Raw genomic sequence first — 25,778 nt, 5'->3', positions numbered from 1 at the left:
TCATTCTGTTGCCATGATGAAGCTATTTGATCGTCTTGTATTTTGTAGACGGAGGCCATGACAATTTCTTCTTCATGCAGGTTTCCAACTAACTCGAAAATTCACTTTCAATATAATTATGCTAAGGTGTATATGTGACCAGATTACCACGTGAATTGGATTCTTAATTATTCTGTGTCATGAATTCTGAAGTTGGTTAACCTGTGTCTATGTAGACTGGTTTGTTCTCATGAGAGAACGTCATTGGTCAATTATACACATATAACATCAGATTGCGTAATATCGACTTTACATATCGTTATTGTCACACATATCGATATTCATAGCCATTTCCGTTCTTGGTTTATTGTGAATAAAAAAATCTTCACTTTCAATTCTCGTCCTAGTTCTCATTTCCGGTTTATTGTGAACCAGTCTTTACTGCACTGAAACTCCTTTTGTACTTTGGTACATCATATTAATATCATGTACATGTCCATATTAATCAATCAACCATACCAATTGTAGTGTCGTAATACATCTAGTGTATGCTCACACTCTGACCTCTCTGTAGATAAATCAGGAGTGAGAAGTTTAATAACTTTTGGTGCAAAGAAATTCAATTTTAATGCAGAATTAAGATTAAATTACAGTGAAGATAAATTCACTTTTAAGATCAGCACAATGCATAAATCTAGATAGAATTAGATGCGGTAAAAGAAAAGGTTCGACTTAAAAATTATCGTGTCTATTCAGTTTGTAAAAAAAAACTAATAATTACAATGATTTGGGCATATGAAAAGGATAGATGTAACAACAGACTATGAAATAAGAGTTCAGAATGGCTTTGAACTGGGAAGAAAAGAAGAAGGGGAACTAAGAAAACATGGCTGAAGGGTGAAGGTATGACGGTAGCGAGAGGATTACAGGATGGTGACAGGGAAGACAGATATAAATGAAGAAAATTTCACTTGTATAAAAGTTGGGCTCAGGAAGATGTATTTACTTAAGGCCTCTATAAGGTATGCTATGTGACCAGTAATTTCAGTAGGGTTATAAGTGCTATTCTTCCGATAATGCTATATCGTCGTAAGGGCTCGAAATTTTGGTGCTTCATGAAGAAATCATTTTACTTATTTTAGTACGTCTAGAAAAGTAAGTTACTGGGATTTACGCCACTCTAGCGTTACGACTTGGAAGTCGGGTCGCGAGAACTTAATCACTTTGCTGGTAGCTGTTTATTTTTTAATCTAGTAAGTAGATATTTCAAGCGGGGGGGGGGGGGCGGGGGATCTGGAGCCCACTGGTGTCTGGGCGCTGCACCGGGACTCTTCGTCATTGGATTTAAGCCACGTGAGAGTTTTCTCTCGTAACATTGAAAAGCACTCTGTGCAAAATTGCCAGGCTGCAAAAGTGGCTGGTAATGAGATTGTTAGACAGATGGAATTTGAATATGAGGAAATTGAAGCGACACTGGAGACGCTATGATGAACTCTCCCTTTCCTCAGCTCCAGTTATTAATGACTTCTCTGGCTGAATTAGCTTAGCTTGCAAATGAATTAATTTGAAGACGAGCGAATACGTTTAGCAGTCTTGCTCATTGAATATTTCCATCACATAATTAAGATTTGTAGGCTTGCAGTTCTATATTTAACAAGTAGACTGCCAGTAGTTGTTTATTATGGTTCTCAGGTGAAATGATAATGGCGAAATCGGAATATTCTGAAGAAACCCGTTCAGCAAAGAGTAAAGAGGGGTAATTTGAATAACGGGGAAATCGGTATGGCATAGTTGCGCCCCGCGGTCAATTGGGAGGCCTAGGCATGGCATAATTGCGCCCCGAAGAAACCAGGTAGCAAAAGGGACATGGCATATTTGCGCCCCGAAGAAATCAGGTAGCAGAATGGACATGGCATAGTTGCGCTCAATGGACATAGTACACACGAAAGTGATTCTCATAATATAAACAAATTACTTACAAATATTAAAGTGACAACTGCATTGAAATCAGGTAGGCCTGGCATATGATCAATTTTACTACTTAAATTCCAAATTCCAAATTCAACGTCGCAAATTTCTAGCGCAATAATTAATAATAGATCCCTATTAGAAACAACAACCAAATTTCTTGGCTTAAAAATCGATAATGTGTTAAATTGGAAAAATCATATTCATGAAATTACCCCCAAACTAAATTCAGCTTGTTCTGCTATTAGATCTATGCAAAAGATAGTAAATATCAATACCTTAAAAACAATATACTTTGCATACTTCCACTCGGTAATGAGTTTTGGAATAATATTCTGGGGAAATTCCACAGATAGTAACAATAAATTTCTATTACAAAAAAGAGTAATTAGAATAATAGTCGGTGCCAAATCTAGGGAATCGTGTAGGGCTATTTTCAAAAAACTACAAATAAAGCCCATGGCTTGTCAGTATATCTTTTCATTAATAATCTTCCTCGTATGTAATCGTGAAAACTTTGTAACTAATTCAAGAGTTCATAGCATAAATACACGTCAAAAATGACTTTCATACTCCATCGGCAAGTCTATCGTGCTATCAAAAAGGAGTGCGTTATATGGCAGTAAAAATTTTTAATAGTCTCCCCATCGATGTAAAAAATGAAACTCAAAACATAAGATTATTTAGGGCCAATTTAAAGAAGTACCTAATTTCTCACGCCTTCTATTCTGTAGGTGAATTCCTGACATTCAATAACACTTCATGAAATTGACACTAAAACTTTGTGTTGTACTAGTAGACTACATTGCAAATCTCTTCTGTATATATTCCAACTAGACTGTGACTATAAATTAAGATTTTATAATAGTATTAAATTATTTGACTTGTTCCATATTCTAGCTGTAAGCAATGTATGAATACCATGGAATGTTAATAAATACAATACAATACAACACTTTTTTATCGATCACACACAATAAATGAACTGCATTTTTTGTTTGTACATCGATATCTTAACCCTACGGTACAGAGTTTCGAAAATTGAAACTTAGAACCATTGTGAATTATTAACTCTTCACCGATTTCACTAAACTCAACATTCATTTTAAATGAACCTCACTATACGACACAGACGGTGTGAAAATCATTAATAAAATGTCAAAGACTGCTAAGCCCCCATATTCCAACGGCTCACTCATTTGAATATGTCAGTTAATAAAGTACTGTCAACTTCATGGTGTTCATTTCAACGGTAGGCTATTGATAATCACTGCATAAACAGTAGAAAAACAGTTAATAAAGTACTGTCAAATTCATGGTGTTCATTTTAACGGTAGGCTATTGATAATCACTGCATAAACAGTAGAAAAACAGTTAAAAAATATTGCCAACTTCATGGTGTTCGTTTCAACGGTAGGCTATTGATAATCACTGCATAAACAGTAGAAAAACAGTTAAAAAAATATTGCCAACTTCATGGTGTTCGTTTTAACGGTATCGATAATGAATATTAAATCGCATAAGAAATCAATAAGGTTGGTTGATTACGAGGCTCGAGTTTCCGTAGTGTCTTTTTCTCTACCTATTTCATCGGGGCGCAACTATGTCCCTTTTCTCTATCTGATGGGTACGGGGCGCAACTGTGCCCACAAAACAGGAACCCTTTTTATCTGCTGCATTTTATCTGACCGTGAGGAGCAACTATGCCCTGCCCGGGGAAATATGGGTAATGTTAAGGTTTTGGCAGCATTAAGACAAAACGCGCGACGCCATTTTTCAAAGTGAAAGTGAAAGGAATGTGGTCTTTGTGAAGTCTCTCTCTATAAAACCAGATCCTTCAAGCTGAACTGGAAATCTATAGATATATATTTTTTTTCCTGTTGGAAAGTGTGTCGCATAATCTCTATCTGTTGGCAGCTTATAATATTGTGGCACCAGTCTGGATTGTTCTGGTTGCACAAGGAGTGTGCGCGCGCATCTAGCGAGAAGGGAGGCGCGGGGAAACGGAAACTCGAACCCCTAACGCTAGCCGCGGTACGAAGCGAGGGGAGAAGGTTGCGGTGACGGCGCGGAGCGGAGAGGGCAAGGGAAACATCTAGAAGCGTTTTCCTCTAGAAGATTCTGAAAGCCACGCGAATCGAAGATTCCAGAACGTGTGGTTTAGTAATAAAAGCACGAGTGGCAGTCAGTCAGTCAGTTAGTCAGTCAGTCAGTCAGTCTTCAAGTCTTATCTTGGACAGCAGCGAGCAGGAGAAACAAAAAAAAAAACTCTCATGGTTGTTGACACTTCAAGTATGAAATTTATCATGCCATTTCTTAATGTGTTGTACAGGGATATCTTTTTATTTTTACTTCAATTTTTATTGTACTTGAGTTTTTTAATGTATTTCACTCCCACCTCCGTTACTAGTAAACTTCCAACCGTCTTCCACACAGAACCAAGACCGCGTATGCAGTCAAAGTCGCCTTTCGGCCACAATAAACAGTACCGACTTAGTGAGTATAGTACGCTCCAGAAAATGTTCGCGTTTTCCAGTGACGAAAGAGCTTTCAATATTGAATCATATTTTCGCACAGGTACTGTCGTCCGTTTGCCTACGTCGCATCCCGGTTCCCCTTCCCCCGCTTCTGATCGCCCCTCTGTATAGGCTATTGGCTGGGATGTCTTAGATCTTTTCTGAAAACATTAATTTCTGTTAGAAATTTCACGTCTACATAATATTATACATACATACATACATACATACATACATGCATACATGCATACATACATACATACATACATACATACATACATACATACACACACATACAAATGGCTTTTAAGGAACCCGAAGATTCATTGCCGCCCTCACATAAGCCTGCCATCGGTCCCTATCCTATGCAAGATTAATCCAGTCCCTATCATCATATCCCACCTCCCTCAAATCCATTTTAATATTATCCCCCATCTACGTCTCGCCCTCCCCAAAGGTCTTTTTCCCTCCGGTCTCCCAACTAACACTCTATATGCATTCCTGGATTCGCCCATGCGTGCTACATGCCCTGCCCATCGCAAACGTCTGGATTTAATGTTCGTAATTATGTCAGGTGAAGAATACAATGCGTGCAGTTCTGCGTTGTGTAAATATTATACAACTGTTTTAAATAAATTAAATAAAAGGGCCTCGTTAAGTAATTAACTGTCACGTGATTTCCCCCTTTCTACGACCCTGCGACAAAAGCACTTGGACGAACAGTAGATAACATGTCTGAATAATTGTATCTTTTCGGATCGGGCAAAAGTGAAGATTGAATTTACAGTACGTAAGGTATTCTTTTATAGAGAAGGTAGGCCCTACAGAATTATTTCAACATGAGTTACTAGTACGAAGGACGAAAGTGGTAATTGGGATTAAATACAACAGTCTATCGTGCGATAATATGCACAAAAGAACTGAAGCCTGTATCGAAATGAACGGCAATCATTTTCAAAAATATGTGTTTACATATCTATATTATGAATATTTTTCAATTTAACTTCATTCTGTGTATTGTACGCTAATGTGCTGTAGACAGTATAATATACACTACATAATGAATACGTCCGAATGGATAGCTCAATTCATGAGTAAAAACACTTATTGTTAATACAGTACTGTATCTTGATTAAACAAAAACCTAATGACAATTATCAAACTCAAAATCGCGATATTTCCTAGTTTACGTAAATGGATGAACTACTTTTCTTCCCTCCTATACCGAGTAAAATGATTTTTTTTTGTATTTTACGCCAGTATCATCGAACTCCAGTCGTGGAAGGGGGTAGACAACGGTGTTTCCGGTTCTCAACCGTTAATCCAAAGGTATAGCCAGGTTGATATTAGAAATGTTAGTAAAATTAAAATGATGTCCCTGTTGAAACTTGGGAAGGCTGAAGTACATTTATAACTTTAAACTGCCTCATGGAAATACATGTGTACAGAGCTTGTATTTAGCGCTTAAAAATTATAAAGAGTGTACCATAACATTAGTGCCTTTGCAGGTACCGAAGGTAATGAACGAATTCACTAATAGAGCCTCTCTTCAAGGTTTCTTCTCAAAGAAGCAGTATAGAAGCACTTTACTAATGGATCCATTCTTGAAATAGAACTATTTGCCATCAAAGAGTGGCAATGAAGGACAAAGACTTCAATTAGATGTTTCTTTCTGACGTCTCTCTTTGAAACTGCACAAACCTGTATACTACACTTTGGAGAATATGAAGATTAAAGGTCATAGCAGTGTTCTAGTTGCTAAATGGATCCTTTAAACATTTGTATTGAAGGGAGCACGTTCAATATACTTCAAAACAGTACTAATGTATTTTTATATAGCTACTTCCTTAAAGTGACTTGTGTATGAATGTAAGCACGACTCAAATGTAATCAATTGGCCAATATTTGTATATACTTATGTATAGTTATTAATATACTTAATATCAATCCATTCACTACACATTGGAACACTACAAAATATACAGGCAAACAAAAACACACCCCATCAAATCCTCAACATACAACTCAATTTCAGAACACGACATTTTTGACTCCACGTTACACTACACAAACACATACACAGGTAACTCAATCAGAAAGTGCGAAGACCACCTAGTACTGATGTTAGCCCACCGGCCAAAACTAGTCAAGAAGGTAACAAAGTTAATTAACACGTAAAATCACATATATATATATATATATATATATATATATATATATACTTTATATTCCGAGGTGATATAGTGTTAAAAGTTGTGTAATCAAGACGTATAAAATATAATGTGTAGAAGTGAGTTTGATGTAAAAGGTTTACAATGAAATGTAACAAAGTTTTCCTTAAGCTTTAATCTCTCAGCAGTCCTCTCAATTTTAAGTTTGATCCTCCCTCTCTCTTTCTCTAGTATACAAAGACTTATTCATTTAAGTGTAATATAAATGCAAATGTTCGTTTGAGCTATTAACTGAGTACAATGCGTTATATAAGATTGCGTCTATAGAAAACTGCGTGCTGTTGAAAACCAACATTTGAGATTATAACTACTAATTAGGAAGGAATTAGGATAAGAGTGATTCAAAGGTTTTACGGAGGAAATATGCGTAACATCCACTCCTTCCTTTGGCATCAACATTTGTTTGATTTCTCTGAAGTAGGATACTTTATTTAAAATTTAATTTCTACAATTTTAACGTAAGTTACTGATAACATCTAATTCACGATATCCCTGAATTTGGGAAACTCACAGCTTACTCAAGTCAGTTACAATACAATCTTCCATTGCTTCTAGAAAACATTATCTTATTACTTGGGCCGTGACATCGGTATATTTTGTATTAGTCTGAGGTGAACATACGACGCCCCGGATAGAATGTAGTCGACGAGTTTCAAGTACAGGCAGCGGAAGCGAATTTGACACATGCCTAATCAAGCACGTTCCGTGTTTCATATTCGATTATTGCGTATTATAAAATCAAGACAATACAATAATTATTGTATAATAAGGGTTAATATCGGAGAGGTCTGAAATGCGTTTCTTTCATCTACCACCATATGGTAGTACCTGAATGACATGGTTACGTTTCTCTATGCAACATCACAGAAACGTAACCATGTCAATCAGGTATTATCATCGTGTTGTTGATAAAAGAAACTCACTGTCCGATATTACCCGATGTCCGATACTACCCGACTCTCCCCTACAGTTTTAGAATGCAGAAAACATATGGAGTACAATTTTCCTTTTTCTATATGTGACTGTTACATTAATTTATTTATCGGATCAATTTCGTACCTTAATTTTCTTGCATGTTGGTCGCTTAGTCTCGGTTCCTGTTGACATAAACAACAATATTCATTTTCAAAGTTTCAAATGAAAATGACTGCCGAGTGTCGGATAGTATAACCTTGTATGCGGAAAAACTGCGTTCAACATCGGCTAAAACCAAGGGCGCATATGTAAAATATTTAATATCATCAATTTCATTTCTCCTTTAAATTTTCAAAATGCATTGGTTTATGGGGGCACCACTAAAACTGACGACTTTTTTCCTAACATTTCTTTTTTCAATCAAGTTTTGAGAGCATGTTTACAATGTAAAAGACTAACAAAATCCAAATTTTGGACTCCCAAATTTTTCAGGCTTTTGATTTTTTTCCTATTTTCTTTCTATTCCTTTCAGTAATATTTTCAAATCCAAGTTTTTAGTAGAAGATCTCAATTCTTTAAGCTTCGTTTTTTCTTACATTCACAAATAGAAAAACATTTCTATGCATTCATTTTGTGAAATATCTCATTTATTCACTTTGAATTTTTTTTTTTTTTTTGAAATTCTAAAAAATGTTATTTTTCCCATAATTCATGAAAATATATTAAATAAATTAACAACATTCCCCAGAAAATAAATGCACGGAAACATGCAACTTGCAGTAAAAATTTAATACAGATTGATTAATATTTGACATAAAAGATTTGGTGTTGAATCAAGAAAAATGGATTTGAAAGTAAAACGAATATATATGTAAATTCAAATTCTCCTCTGATACATATATTAGTAACTTCAGGGAGCTAACTTTAGAACAAAAAGTTACTAGATTTGTAATAAAAAATTTGTAAAAGAGAATTCTTTGTTGAAAAACATAAGTGGACTTAACCGGTTTTACTAATATTAGGACTATATGCAATAAAGCAAAATATATATATATATATATATATATAATTATGCAATATAAACCTCTAAATATGTGATTTTAAATCTAAAATCTTCGAAATATGCGCTATGCATAAATTTACTTAAAAAATGGCCAAAAGATACAAACTGCACGGAAAAAGTACGGTTATTTGGAAATTGATATCATAAAACGAATATTTGAAAAGTTTGAGAAGTGTAACAAGCGTATATAAAAACATACATTTTCATGAAAATCTGAGCTCTGCTTATACCTTTACACTTTTCATATAGGCCTACTACCAAAAAGTAATTGGGCACCCAGGATTTTACGTGCTAGATGCCATGTTTCGGCGGCTACTATGCAGTGGTATGCAGACAATAATGTTCACCGGTTGGACTGGCCTGCACAGAGTCCTGATCTCAACCCAATGGAGCACCTTTGGGACGAATTGGACCGGCGATTGAGGTTTCGGGAAATTCGTCCAACTTCCATTGTCCAACTGAGTTCCATATTGCAAGAGGAATGGCGACTCATTCCAGTGGATATCTTACGCAAACTAGTGGAGAACATGCCTGACACGGTGGCTGCTGTTATATCAACAAGAGGTGGTACCACGAGGTTCTAAAGGGGCAAAAACAGTGCCCAATTACTTTTTGGAAGATAGTATACTTCGAAATTAGAGCAAACTTTCGGGTCCAGCAAGAAACAACTTTGTAATTTATAAGAACTCCAGTGACTTTCAATGAGGATGCCAAGAGTGGAATATTGTGAATATAAGGAAAGGAACAAGTTTAATAAATCTCACTTAAACTAATATTTTATTCATAATAATTTTATGTGAGTTTTACAGTTAATGCTTGCAATTTTCGACTGCAAAAACACATACCATACTGCAAAATCCATTTATTATTAATATCTGATATTCAAGTAACAATGTCTTCATACAAGGCCGTGCAAGACCCACAACTATAAGTACTTATATCATATTACTAGAAGTTTAGCATCTAATATAAACTATGAAATGACAATGAAAAGACTGGAAGAAATTTCTCCCACAGCGGAAAATTATATTTCATTAGTCCTTTTTATTAATTCAGGTTTCTCATTCCTTATTTAATTTACTTGCAAAATCGTTGTAAATATCCAAAGATTCTCTTGCTGCCCCACCGAACTTGAGAATTTCATTCGCAAGAGGTGAAGCAACTTCGAAATATACAAGAATATGGTTAGCAATATCTTTCCAAGCGGTGTCATTCCCTCCTGAAAGAATAAAAATATATTCTTGTTAAGAAGAACAGTAATAATATTTTTATTAATATTACAATATTTTAAAACGTGAAGTAAATAAGTCTTCGTTTAGCGATATGTAGTGTCGTACGTCATATTCATGGTGTTGTGTCCAAGGATTATGGTAAACAATCATAACTTTGTTATGACCATAAGCAATATATTTTCACTTTATTTTAAAGTAATGAAATCGTACTTATTATAACATTCAGACGTGCTTTTACATGCGACAGATATCGCGTCCTGTTTCGACAGATTACAGAGTACAGTTTAGCTAACTCATCAAAGTCAGAGTCCATTCCTTGAACAAGACAGGAAATGCGTACACTTGCAGTTCAGCACGAAGTCAGTCTTAGCAACAGCTGACATATAACGAAAAATATATAGATTATGCAGCGATCTTTCCGAAGTCTAGATTTCTATTGGTCAAATCAAAAACAGAGATTCAGTCGTGAGAGTTCCTTAAATCTGTATTGTTCCAAGTGACAACAGGAAATGCCGATCTGAAATAATGGTTAAGAATCAGAAGCGTGTTGTTAAATGAATGCAATACCGTCTGTTTAGAAGGTACGCGGGTAAAATAGCGTCACTTTGTTACGTCACAAACGACGCGGTTCGAGAACTTATAAATGGACATGAAACGTCCAAATCGCGGTCATTAGTAATTGGTCAAGACAGCGGTCATGTAGTAACGGACGTAACTTCCCGACGTCCAGGAAGAAGTTCAGAAAATGGCATCATCTGCGAATAGCACCAGGGTTCGCCTTACTATCAACTGTAAGTAAAATCATCAGTTCAATTTTTGTACTTTACAATTAACTAGTTCATTTTGGTACTTTAAAATTAACAGAAATTTTCATACTTTCTAAATCGGCCAATCTGAATATTCAATATTCTATCTGTAGTAAATTGATATCTAGTTAATAAACATAATAATAGTGAATTTCTACATTTGTGATTATTCCGAAAGCCTGAGATCACATTCTAAGTAGGAATCCCTCCTATCCATAAGCAAGTAGAGTTTATAAATCATATAAGAGAGTTAGGAACTATAACGCAGTGTCTGATTCGTTTGTGTTATCTTGATAGAGATTATAACTCGCGATAATATCTCAAAGATAAGCCATCCGCCCTTCTGGTGGCAAGTGCCACGACAAAATACTGGTGTCAGATATGATAGAGCTCAACAATAAATTTTGGTGTCTGATATGGTATAATAAATACTGGTGTAAATTGTGGTACAACAATTGCATTACTTTAGTGTAGAGAAAACTATCATCTGGTAAATTTTATTTCTTAATAGATTTTAAAGTAGAAGTGATCTAAATCATTATTGAGCATATTTTGTATTCTTTGAATTTCTAGTACAGTTAATCGGGGGGAGGGGAGGAGATAACTATCGGGGAAAGTTGCTTATATCTTTGTAGTTTAATATTACTCCAAAAAATAACGCCACGCACATGTCTTTGTGATCACTGAGACAGCTAAATGTCTGGAGAGTGGAAGATAAGTCATTTTGCCACGTGTTATTGTTGTGAGAAGCAGAAAAGCAAGAAAACAGCTCTTTTTCTGCTATTAAATACATAGGTTGGATAAAAAGTAATGGCAACATTGCTGTCACGTGACGATGGTGCGTTCGAGAGTTGCCAGATGTATGGACATGAACAAGGACTGTTAGATGAGTTAGTGTAGCCAGCGGCGACGTACTCTGTCAATCTACTGCAGTGTGTAGATCGTTGACTTTCATAGGGATAGTGCGAGCGCCCTAAGATCATGTTTACAAAACTAGAGCAACGTTCCTGGATCAAAATTGAAGTGGCACGAGGTCGTAGTGCACAAGAATGTTTTCAGGGACTGCGTGAAGCATGTGGCGATGCAGCGTTGCCATATCGCACAGTGGCACGATGGGTTAAAGCGTTTCGGGAAGGCCTTGTTGGAAGTGCTGTGAAGGTGATGTTCATTGTGGCGTATGACATTGATGGGGTAATACTGCACCACGCTGTACCTCCAAGGCAGACGGTAAACGCGGACTACTACTACAGGTTCCTGCAGCACCACCTTCGTTCAGCCCTCAGGAGAAAACGACGACATTGGGGGTACAGAACCCCATCATTCTTCATGATAATGCAAAGAGTCATACCGCTGCTGCTGTCAAGGACCTCTTGCGTCGCTGGCAATGGGAGATTCTGGAACATCCTCCGTACTCACCCGAATGATCCATGCGATTACGATCTTCTCACTAAAGTGAAAGAACCACTGCGAGGGACCCGGTACAATACCAGAGATTAACTTATCCGTGCTTTAGGGCGGTCAAAACGGAACATCAACGAAGATGGACGCGCTGATGGTGTACGACGCCTTCCAAACATTTGGCAAAAGGTAATAAATAAGGGGGGGCGACTATATAGAAGGTACGTAAATGTTGTACCCCTGTGAATAAAGCCATGTCAGAAATATCGAACTGTTGACATTACTTTTTATCCAAGTAATTGTAAAGATATGTTAAAATGTTAATAAATCCTTGAATTTGTAACTGTCAAAACTTTGTAGTAAAAGTTCTAAAGTTTGAATTGTTAACTACCATTGTCCTTGTTCGCCATGTTAGGCTGCGTCACAACACTAGACTTCTTACCCCGATACTTGGAAAAGATGATTAATTTTTTTTCGGGGTAAGATGACAATTTGTTGCAAGAGTTTTACTTTTTTGTTTTATTGCAGGTACATTACATAAGGTCCTCTGATAGATGTCAGTGCATTGAGGACAGTCTTAAACTTGCGGTGGATCATGTGAGAATAGAGGTATGAACTGTTTTAGAGCATCGCAAGCACACGAGATTCCTTACCGTACTCTTAAACGCCGCCTAAAAAGAATGATGACAAAAATGCTGAATTCAATTCATTGTGTGCAAGTATTAAGCCTTGCACACGGAAATAAAATCTGTGCAATGACTGTATTGCTAAGTAGTGATAAACGAATGAGAAAATGTCCATGAGCTTTAGATAAATTTATTTTTGTTATATTTTTCATTTCATTTCATTTATTTAATACTATACAGTTGAGCTACATTAGGCATTGCAGCCCCAAAGAGTATTATTATTATTATCATTATTATTATTATTATTATTATTATTATTATTATTATTATGTTATTTTACGACGCTTTATCAACAGCTTAGGTTATTTAGCGTCTGAATGAGATGAAGGTGATAATGCCGGTGAAATGAGTCCGCGGTCCAACACCGAAAGTTACCCAGCATTTGCTCATATTGGGTTGAGGGAAAACCCCGGGAAAAACCTCAACCAGGTAACTTGCCCCTACCGGGAATCGAACCCGGGCCACCTGGCTTCGCGGCTAGACGCTCTAACCGTTACTCCACAGGTGTGGACGCCCGAAAGAGCAGAAGCTCGTGCTCGGGCGCAATTCAGATCAGTTATACAAAATATATCACAAAATTAAGAGAGTTCATTGAGCACAATCACATTAATAAATAGTAAAATACATACAGCATGTAATAATAGGGTCTATATACAAATAGAAAATACAAAAGTACATGAATATTAGAGTATCAATTTTTAACTCAATTAGCTTAAACAATTAAATAATTAATGTGATTTGTTTCTTAAATCTATGTGTGTTCAGTGTACTTAACTCAGGGTAAGCTCTAAATAATGTATTATATATTTTGAGTCCAAAATTTCTGCTGTGTTTTAATCAAGCAGTTGTGTGGCATTTGGGAGTATTTAGAAAGAAACTCTAGTTTTGTCTCGTATGGTATTCATGAGGATCAAATTTAAATTTATTGTGGTTTTTATGAAAGTAAATCAGCAATGTTTGTTTATAAATTTGTTCTAGATTTGATACACCAAATTCGTGAAAAATTAATTTTGTAGGGTAATCGAAAGGTTTATATAGACAAATTTTGATAATTCTTTTTTGGAGCAAATTTAAAGGATGGAGAGTCGATTTTGCCATTCCTCCCCAACCTAAAATACCATACTGAATTATTGATTGCTAAGTACACAGTACGCAGAACATAAAAAGGTAAATAACAGCGTAGAATGAAAAATTTGTGGATTGTTTTACTCAATCTGTTACACAGAAAGGAGATATGCTTGTCCCATTTTAAATGTTGGTCAATAATAATGCCTAAATATTTAACTTGTGAGGATATGCTCAAAGCGTTACATGAACAAGTATCATGTATCAAACCAAGTTCAGGTAAAATACATGTATCAGTAAATATGTTAATTGCAGTTGCCATCTTACCACGACTGTCTGAGAAAGATGCCTAAAGTGCAGGTGTGAGGAAAACCTGTATTTGTAAACATGGTAATTAATGTTTTCTGTTTTGTACCAAAAATATAGTTTCAAAATACTTCACAGGCTTTTATATTTTAATATAAAATTCAAAACTAAATAAAGAGTACGTTCAATTTTCAATCAAAGAAAAATTAGGTATCTTCCCCCGAGCCTCTATTACAAGAATTGATAAGCTTCTGTTGAGTATACAATCAATTATATTGTATTTGATCAGTAAAATAACACAGGCTTTCGCAATCATTATAGATTGAGTAGGCGTCTACAACTTTTTAATGAAGAGTAATACTGAGAAATTATAATAAAATTTGAACTTCCTGTAATTTTATGTAAAACCTCTCTCAATTTTTACTGAAAAATTAATCGATCATACAAACCTGTGGGAGTTTTTATCGCAAAAGTTTACAGCTTCTTATCTGAGACATATACTATACAAGTAGTAAATTATCTAGAATTTACCTTTGACATATTTGGCAGAATCTTTTAAGTATTGCACAAGTTCACCTGCTCCTCTTGCTGCCATTGTTAGATTATTTGCAACTTCCATACCCCATTCTGGAAATCTCTCCCCAATAGAAATAATTAGCTGTAGTTCCTCTTCTTTGGTCTCTATAAATAAAATTACACCCAATTTATCACTTTCAGTTAGCGGTCGAACAAATTCCTCATAAAATGTATGAAATATCATGAAATAGTGCAGAAATGTTACATAAGTTACCTACATGCTTGCATTTTAGTTGTACAGGGACATCATTTTATTTTTACCAACATTTTCAATATTAACCTGGCTATACCTTTGCATCAAAGCCGTTGTCTACCCCCTTCCACGACTGGAGTTCGATGATACTCGCGTAATATACAAACAAATCACTTTCCTAGGTATAGGGGGAAGAAAAGTAGTTCATCCATTTACGTAAACTAGGAAATATCGCGCTTTTGAGTTTGATCATTTTCATTAGGTTTTTGTTTAATCAAAATAAAGTATAGTATTAACAATGAGTGTTTTTACTGACGAACTGAGCTGTCCATGTGTACGTATTCATTATGCAGTGTATATTATACTGTCTACAGCAGATTAGCGTACAATGTAGAGAATGAAGTTATATTAAAAAATAATCATAATATGGATATTTAAACACATTTTTTAAAATGGTGGCCGTTCATTTCGATACAGGCTTCAGTTCTAATGTGCATATTATCGCACTATAGACTATTGTACCTAATCCCAATTACCAGTTTCGTTCTTCGTACTAGTAACTCATGTTGAAATAATTCTGTACCTAATCTGTAAAAGAGTACCTTACGTACTGTAAATTCAATCTTCACTTCTGCCCGATCCGAAAAGATAAAATTACTCAGACATGCTATCTACTGTTCGTCCAAGTGGTTATGTCGTAGGGTGGTAAGAAGGGAGGAAATCAGTTGAAATTTAATTACTTAACGAGGCATTTTATTTAAGTTATTTTAAACAGTTGTATAATATTACGTAGACGTCCAATTCCTAACAGAAATTAATGTTCTGAGGAGGAGCTAAGACAGCCCAGCCACTAGCTGGCGAATAAAAGCTGGTGGGGGAAACCGGGATACAACGTAGGCAAATGGACGACGGTACTTGTGCGAAAATGATTGAATATTGAAAGCTCTTTCGTCACTGGAAAACGCGAACATATTTTTGGAACGTTCTGTTTACTATGACCGTAAGGCTACTATGACTGTATATACGGTCTTGGATCTGTGTCGAGGACGGTTGAACTTCATTAGTAGAAGGGGTGGGAGTGAAGTACATTCAAAAAAGGTACAATAAAAATTTAAGTAAAGATAAAACGATGTCCCTGTAGAATAGAATTGATCTAGTGACTGTTACTTTAAGAATATATACTGAAAGTTCCTAAAGTAATACTTAACAATTTACAAATTAATAGTACGAACTGAAAGAAATAAAAAGTTCCTATATACATTGGTCCGAAAATCGTTCATGCGACATTCCCTTAGACCAGCCGTCAGCAGAAATGTCATCGCTATGCCTGTTTCTAAGTGAAGTTGCAGTGACCAACTCTTTGCAGATACATTGCACGGTACAAGCAGCTACCAGTGGCATAACATATAGCTAGTTAAGCATGGCGCTGTCCAAAGTTAAGAAACGTGTATTTAAAAAAGAATGGAAGGAGACGTATTCTTCTCCTGCTTATAGAACAATAGTACTTGTTTGTGCTCGAAAGTGTTAAAGGGCATTTATCAACAGTAATCTCACTACAGGTTTTGATTTATCTAGAGAAAATCAAAACTCGAGTGGGATTTAATTGACTATTACACGATTAGAAGAAAGTATATAAAGATTAGAAGTAACGAAGTACTCCAATACAATAAAATATTAATTGACTTACGAAAATACAAAACTGTCTTCAAATTTGTACCATCTCAATATTATAAATATTACGCTAGTAGATGGCAGTAGTGTGTTATGAATAGCTGTTTTCTTATCAGTTGTGCCAACTATGGAATCTTCATTGAACTCTGTGGACGGTTACTGGGCAAGAAGGCTTTGTTGATTCAGTTTCATTTTTATTAAAACAGTTGCATTCCACTTCAATTATCCCGATCCCAGTAATCAACGTCACTTGACAGATGATTTTCAATAAATCTTAGAATTAAATAATCTCTGATACGTGACTATTCATAATATCATATAGCAGAAGCTATAACATAACCTAAATAATATAAACGAGTGTTAAAAAAGTTTCAATTAGGGATGATGAAATAAACAAGGAAATTTTAGTTAACGATGATGAAATAAAAAATAAACATGAATAATTTTACAAGAAACAATTATTGAAAGTAGGTACAATTTTAAAATTTGAATGTTTTAGTGGTTGGTGGTTCAGTTGATGTTATATTGGACGTGTGCGTAATAGAAGTGAACTCGGTGATGTACATGGTGTATCCCTCAACTTATTCAGGATTTCGGAATGGTGCCCTTCATTTATTTGTAAATAGGGTTTCAGGGAAGATGTATAGCTATGACCAGTGATCTTTACTAATTCTTGTTCTTGAATGCCAATGTGAGTCATATTTGAAAGTGCTGTGCATCGACTGGAGAGGTTTGTAATTTTCTGTCTTTTGACGTCCAGACCAGTGCAGTTTAATATGTTGGCAAGCAAAGAAAGAAATGCTAGGGTAGTGATAAAAATAAACAAATGCTAGGGACGCGATAAAATTAAACAAATGCTAGGGACGCGATAAAATTGTGAGATAAGCAGCCATGATTGGTTGAAAGACATCCTTTCGTACCGTTTTATTGGTCAAAAGTAGTGTGATGTAGTAAAAGTGTCATTGTCAACACAAAATTAAACATAATTATAATGTAGCATATGTCATAAAGAGCATCAGAAGATAACACGTATTTATGAACATTTTAAGTCCAAATTGCAGTACAAAGTATAATAGCAAACCGTAGTAGATATATACGATTTAAATTTTGATTTTGAATCAAATTTAAAGACCCGTAATTATGCTCATCTAAATCTAAAAACAGAATTTCAGCAACGGAGATTCGGTGATTTTGAAAATATTGCAAATGATTTCTTACTTTTTGCGAATCCTTTGACCATATACATGAAGAAGGTTAAATGTAATTTCTGACCTAGGAAAGCTAGAATTCTTTTTTTCTTTGTTGAGTGCCTTCACAAAATTTTTAATTAGGCCACATTTGATGTGCAGTGGCGAAAGTAGAATTTTTTAGGATCCACGAGAGCTTCTGACAGAGCGTTGTGTGAACCTGGTTTCAGGCTAGCCTTGCTTCCCAGATGCGTTGAAGAAAGTGCAGCACACACGAGATACGAAAGGTTTGTCCTGATCACCAATTTTGACACCAAAGTAGGCATGACATTCGTGCATTACTCTTGCAAATGAAGTGATTTTAAACTTTCTATTGGCGTAGTGACTTTACCACAAATATAGTAAAATCGGTCATGGTGAGTCTTGCACTTTCTATTCATTTTGTGAGAACGTTCCTTAAATTAGTCTCATTACTGAGAAAGCTCAAGCCAGACTACATTGGGCTGCAAGAAAGAAGTTGATTTTACCCCTGTCTCTCTCTCCTATTAGGTTACCACTACACAGAGTTGCAAGCTATGACCCGTGCCTCAAGTGTGATTTTCAAGATCTGAAACAGTAATGAAATTTCTTGAAAATACCCTTTCTCCCAAATTAACTGTACTTATGTACTATATAATATATTTTACATTTGATGTGAATTTAAGTCTGTTTTGTGATAGTAAACATAATTTTTTCTTACCTGTTGTACGTTTTATTTTTGTAAATACATACTAACTAACATCTTGGCTAGTAAAGAAACCTGACCTGATTGAACAAAATGAGTTATATTTTTGAATTCAGCATGGCAGGAACACAAAAGATCAGTTACAAAATCCTTGACCTTCGGAAAAAAGTTTTGAAACGCAGACCAGTGTTATCAGGCAGTACATCTCACTTGACGATGTTTGTCAGAGGAAGAACAATTGTTTGTATGCATCTGGCGTCTGAAATGATGCGGGGGAGTACTAAATAGATTCGTTAGTTTTGTTACATTTGTACTATCATTTCTACGAAATAACTTCGCATTACTTACGTTCATCTTCCTGCGCCAAGATGTCATCCTGAAAAAGAAACATATTAGAAAATAAAATACAGAGTTTAAAATGTAGTTAATAACTACAATAATTCAATATGGTATAATTGTTTGGGGTGGAAGTACAAAAATTAATCTTAGTCCGTTAAATTTACTACAAAAACGAATAATTAAAATTTGTTTGAAGAAACGTTTCGATTATCCAACTAAATTAATTTATTCTGAATTTAATGTATTTAATATTGAACAAATTTATAAGTATACGCTGTTAAAATTTTATCATAAAAATCGTAATAAGTTTGTATTACAGACACACAATTATGACACAAGACGAAATATTAATTCAACATTAGGAGAACCTAAATGTCTCACATCTGCTGGTCTAAAGCATAGCATAAATTTTGGCCCTCGGTTGTACAATGCTTTAACTAAATTACACCCAGAACTTCTAATATGTAACCCACTAACATATAACAAGAAAATTAGAAACGTGTTAATATCTTCAATTTGATTAAATAAATTTATAGCCTATGTGTATGAATTAATCAACCTATATTATATTTGTATTCTATAATTTTGAAATATATATTAGTCCTACTTTTCACGTGCGATATTATTCTTTTCTAGTGTTAATATTATATTATATAATTCCATTGCCGCTGTAATTATATTTTAGTTCCTATTTTATTTTACTTATTTATTTATATTATTATTTTTTATTTTAATATTATATCTGAACTGCGACCGAGCACGAGCGCTGCTCATTCGGTCTCAAATTTTGTTAATACTACTGTATCTTCTTTTTATATTGCTTGTATTATTTTATTTGTATTTCTCTTTGTTTGTTTTGTAATTATATTTCTTTATTCTGTATATTTGAAATAAATAAAATTGAAAAATTGAAATTGAAACAGAATAGAATGTTAAAGTTATTATTAGAGTTTTATTTCTCAGTTCAAATAATTTTCGTCTTCGATCGCAAATAAATATTTCAAGATATCTTTATTGCGTCGATTCCTTGCAAACTATGTATGAATGTGTGTGTGTGTAAAATGTAATGTAATGTATTTAGCACACACTATTTGCCATCCATAGAAGTGTTTTGCGACGTAGTGTTTTCCACGTCACATTTGATCAGTTATATTGATATTTATAGCATAATTAAATTGCCCTAGGATCCTTTGCCCTTAAAGTTTTATGGCCGTATTCATAGACATTCTTAGCTCGGGCTTCCGGTGGATGATCAGCGAACTAACTTTTTTCGTATTCACAAACCAGTGTTAGCGATATGATATGATATGAATCCTGTACAAGTAACCAGTCGATAGCCGGAGCTAGTTTAACATGCTCGTAGCGTGGGCAAGCGAAATGTCAGTGAATAGCACCCTAAATATTTACGAAGCAAATTATGATAGATTTTTAAAATTTATTTAATTTTCTGAAAGTCATTCATTTGTACGATTTTTATTAATGTAAAAACATTAATATGCAAATAAAAAATATTGTAAGAATCGTAAAGCTTTTCATTTTAAAAATGTTTGTCGTGATGTGCTAGAAGGGTACTTTACTACCGTAAAGGTCTTGCAGATATATACCTCTTACTGCTTCTAAGGTAATGTTTCATAAAATTACCTTATTTCTTATTGTGTAGATGGATGGTTTTGAAATTAAGTGGAAATTTGTGTCCACACTTTTGTTCTTTCATTTTTATATTTTTATTAAATTTTTATATAGTTTTGGTGTTTGTTCTCAAACGAATTACCATTGCGGATGACCAAAGAGAAATATTTTGAAATTTTTTAAATAATGTGCTGTATATTAAAGTAATTTTGTGCTGAATGTTATCTCCATGAAATGTCCACAACTCTAATTCACAAACAGAACAGTCATTTAATACCTTGCTTTAATGGAAATGAATAATTACACATTGTACATTCATAACAATACTTTATTTTCTACTAGCCGTGCCCGTGCGCTCCGCTGCACCCGTTAGAAATAAATATAAAGTAATTACATAATTAAAATAGGACATTTGATCCAGGGAACATTCGTGTTTGATAGAAGGATAAATCGTTTAATATGTCACTTAATTTAAATTGTATTTAAATAATTAAAATGCTATAATTTTAGTCCAGAGACCACTCATTTGGTGCAATGACAATTCCTTTAACATGTTTCTTAATTTTTATTACACGCAACCATAGTTTAATGAACATTGACATCATTTAGATTTAATGTGTATACTTTATTTTACTTGCTATATGTTTCCATTGAATTAAGGTAATAACTTAATTTTAACCTTTGTTTTCTACGTATTCAGTAAATGGCACTTGGCCCACTATGGTTCTGAACCCTTCAAATAACTTAAATTGCTTAAATAACTTATATTATATTATATTATAGTATGAGAAACTACACTTTCAAATGATTAAATAATAATTAATTATACAAATCGGTTAATTTAGCTTTCGATATTACTTCATACAAACACAGAAACATCCTCTGTGGGCTATGTTTCATAGCTTTCGATTGTTGTTGTCCAAGGCCCCTTATAGACGAAGTCATTCTTTTTATATTTCATTACGCCGCCTTAGATGGCAGTTATTTTAATTTTAAAACTCATTTATCTCATTAAATATCAGTCCTATCAAAATTATTCAAAGAATAAACCTTATCGAAAATGATTTTTGAAGAAACCTTTGTTATGTAATATTTAAAAAAAAAATCAATAATAAGCGAGATATTTCGATTTATTTAATTCAGGCCCCCTCATAACCCCTCTTTTAAATAACGTATTTTGAATGCCATATAGCCTAAAATCTAAGTTGCAACGAACTTAATTTATATTCCAATTTTCATCGAAATCCGTTCAGCCATTATCGCGTGAAAAGGTAACAAATATCCAGACAGACAGATAGAGAGACAGACAGACAGACAGACATACGAACAAAAATTTCAAAAAAGCGATTTTCGACTTCAGGGTGGTTAATTTTATATGTTAGGACCAATTATTTTTGGAAAATCGAAAATTACCAGAAAAGTTTTGGCTACAGATTTATTATTAATATAGATTACCTTAATAAGGCAGAACAAAATGGAAACCTGTTTCATTTTTGTAATCTCGGAAACTTTGTCCCTCATGTCAAAATCACCTTCATGTAATTGCTTTGTTTGATAAGCAAAAACCCAGTAGTAGCAGTACATTTCTCTACAGGTGTTTAGAGGAAGCATAAGTCTGCCATTTTATGTGAGAATCTTTGTATTGTACGGTAATAAACTATTCACTCCTTTTTGTTTCACAGAAATTACATAAGGAAAACTAGATGTACTTTTATTGATGGCACCTCCATGTTTCAAGTAATTTTCATATTTTTTCAGTTCTGTTTTCAATTTCATTCTTTAAGTTGCATTTTATGCTCACACAGTTGTTGTATGCGTCTTCAAACGCACTATTAAAGGGTAAATAATAAATCATATCAATCCATTTAAAATAATGAACTTGGTTTCCGTATCTCCCCTACACCTGCACCTATCAAACAAATATCTATTCCAGAACGTGCCCCCCTTCACGCCAAACAACTTTTGTCTGAAGATTTGTCTTCTATCACTACAAATGGCCGTGCTATTCAGGTGCCCTGTTTTAAATATAAAATATATACATATATATTGTATATACAGTATGTAATGATCTGTACTCTGTTGTGCGAGTGAACTCTGGAATTTACGGAGAAGTGATGGAAGCTGAAGTTAATGTTCCGAACTGTATCTATACTAATAATAAATCTGTACCCGAAAATTTTCTGGTAATTTTAGCTTTTCCAAAAATAATTTGTCCTAACATGTATAATTAACCATCTTGAAACCGAAAATCCTTTTTTTTTTTTAATTTTTGTTTGTCTGTCTGTCTGTCTGTCTAGATGTTCGTTACCTTTTCACGCGATAATGGCTGAACCGATTTATATGAAAATTGGAATGTAAATTAAGTTCGTTGTAACTTAGATTTTAGGATATATAGCATTCAAAATACCTTATTTAAAACGGGTGTTATAAGGGAGGTTGAATTAAATAAATCGAAATATATCCCGTAATATTAATCTTCTTGCAAAATGTTACATAACAAATGTTTCTTTAAAAATGATTTTCGATAAGTTTTATTCTCTACAAAATTAGATAGGACTGATATTTAATGAGATAAATGGGTTTTAAAATTAAGATAACAACGCCATCGAAGGCGCTGTAATGAAATAAAAACAAGTGTCTTCGTCTATATGCGACCTTGGACAACAACAATCGAAATCTATTAAACATAGCCTACAGAGAATGTTTCTGTGTTTGTATAAAGTAATATCGGAAGCTAATTAATTACTAAATGATATGTCAATCTTCATTAAACTATGGTTGCATGTAAGAACAATTAAGAAACATGTTAAAGTAATTCTCATTGCACCAAATGAGTGGTCTCTGGACCAAAATGATCGCATTTTAATTATTTAAATACAATTTAAATTAAGTAACATATTAAACGATTTATCCTTCTATCAAACACGAATGTTCCCGGGATCAAACATCCTATTAATTATGTAATTACAATATATTTATTTCTAACAGGTGAGCGGAGCGCACGGGTACGGCTAATATACAATATGTATGTATTACACTCCGTTCGCTCTTAAAATAGGTCCGAATAGAAGAAAAATAATTATGTCCATCTGTCAAAAATCATAACTGTACATACCAGGTCTCTAAGTTTGTTTTCTATTTGTACGTGGATTTAGAGTTACACTGTGCACTACTTATCTGTGAGTAGAATGTCTTGCTGTCATTGACACGTGATTAAAGTTTACATTAGGACCCAAACTAAGAGCGGACAGACTATATATGGGATCACAGTGGAAGTGGAGCTAATTTACATCAACTTGAAATGAAACAAGCACTGGAGTATGTGTGTAACTATCAATCAACTTGTTGAATGAATACCCAGACCAAGAATGATTACAATAAGACAATTTTCAACAATTAATTATAACGAAAGAGAGGGAAACACTTCGACGACAAGTGAAGAGATGACAAATTTTTTCTAGATGCTAACAGTTAGATGAAAAAATCTAGAGACTTCAAATGAAAGTATTTTAATAGTAGGAATACATCCCTGTTATATTGCTTCCCCATTCAAAATATCTTCAGCTAAGAAACATTAAAAATTATATATTACAGTTATTAGTGTTCATATAACTGTAATATGTAATTTTTAATATTTCTTATCAAATGTATGAACACTGTATAATTGACCCAACATGTGTGTTTTATCTTTAAATATCTTCAGGTACATTCCGCAATTTTGCAACCTCTCAAGTAATGAGGTACAGCCTCTGTAATCAACTCTTCTACGCACTCATTCGCAAAAACATTTTACTTCTCACAGAATCATATTTCCAAATGTTGCATAATTTATGTGAGTTGCGAATTGTTACTCACCTTCAAACAAGCAAACGTAAGGAGACTCAAAAGCAAAACTCTGTGCATCATCTTGGATTCCCTTCTTCTACGAAATAAAGCGGTATATATTAGTCTAACATTGTTATAATAATAATAATAATAATAATAATAATAATAATAATAATAATAATAATAATAATATAATTATATTATCCTTAAATAATACTTTCTTCTAACAGCAATATTTGTTGTAACAGTAATTACCTATAATGTGACCATTTCCATGTAAATGGACAATAGTGGCAAAAACCGGACCGACCCTTGATCTGTCGGATATCTCTCATACTGTACGAAACGTCATCCAACACATACTGGAGTGTAGGCTTTCACGGCCGGCGTCAATAGTAGAAAAATTTTCCGGGCTATGAGGCCGTGGTCTGTTGGTTGTGAGACCAAACGTTTCGTTCACTGCTGCGGTGAACATCTTCAGTGGTGTCTATTGCTGGTGCGGCGTAATCGGCACGCGCAGTAGAACCAGCCGCACCAGCAATATACACCACTGAAGATGTTCACCGCAGCAGTGAACGAAACGTTTGGTCTCACAACCAACAGACCACGGCCTCATAGCCCGGAAAACTTTTCTACTACCAACACATACTGTACATTTACATGGAAATAGTCACATTATAGGTAATTAGGCCTACTCTTACAACAAATATTACTGTTAGAAAGAAGTTTCATTAGTCTAACGTTGTTATAATAATAATAATAATAATAATAATAATAATAATAATAATAATAATAATAATAATAATAATAATAATAATATATTATATAGATAGGAACTTACAACCAGTATCAGAGATTCATGTCTAATGCTGCTGCTATTTTATATTTTATTCTCTAGATAACATTTTAACAACGACTGAAAGCATGGAATAGCTTATTCGGAAGATATCCTCCGGATAATGCACTGTTCTGAGTTCGTGCAACACATTTCTCGCGTAACCATTAAATTAATTTTAACAGGAATTTATTCCGTGTTAGTACAACTGGGGCTAAATGAACTGATTAAAATTTTTAAGAACTCATTAGGTGACTAGCGGTTATACTTACGGAACTGTAATGGGCCGGTAGTTTTAGCGATGTTTCCACGCCTGTCCGTTAAACTCCTTTGTTCAGAGGTATTGAATACGACATTATATATATCCTTCTAGTTTACTTACAAGTTCGAAGTACTTACTTATCAAGAGGGCATAAATTGTGTTCAAGTTTCAACATTATGTAGGCTACAGTCACATTTAAATTGATAATGCAAAATCTATGGTAGATAAAGAGACTAAGTTTAGAGTGATAAAATGCAAGAATTATGCGTCTACTGCCCTCGTATGATAACTGAAGAATTGAAAGGTTCAGAGTCATAGTGGGCCAAGCGCCATTTATTAAAAACGGAGAAAACAAGGGTTAAAGTTAAGTGA

The 25,778-nt window shown here is 34.3% G+C and overlaps 1 protein-coding gene across 1 annotated transcript; it reads right to left on the bottom strand.

The window, feature by feature from the left end:
• Window positions 1-9,519: 9,519 nt before the first annotated feature.
• Window positions 9,520-25,554, bottom strand: LOC138706629 (uncharacterized). The gene is made up of 5 exons (XM_069836164.1): window positions 25,417-25,554; window positions 24,340-24,406; window positions 18,865-18,892; window positions 14,697-14,846; window positions 9,520-9,891 (listed from the first exon to the last, which is right to left on the bottom strand). The coding sequence occupies exons 2-5, from the start codon at window positions 24,388-24,390 to the stop codon at window positions 9,734-9,736; spliced, it is 387 nt and encodes a 128-aa protein (XP_069692265.1). The 5' UTR covers window positions 24,391-24,406; window positions 25,417-25,554; the 3' UTR covers window positions 9,520-9,733.
• Window positions 25,555-25,778: the final 224 nt, after the last annotated feature.

This window comes from Periplaneta americana, chromosome 1 (assembly GCF_040183065.1).
Source record: "Periplaneta americana isolate PAMFEO1 chromosome 1, P.americana_PAMFEO1_priV1, whole genome shotgun sequence".
Lineage (NCBI taxonomy): Eukaryota > Metazoa > Arthropoda > Insecta > Blattodea > Blattidae > Periplaneta > Periplaneta americana.
Note: the sequence above shows the minus strand (reverse complement) of the source record. Positions and strands in the feature narration are given on the sequence as shown.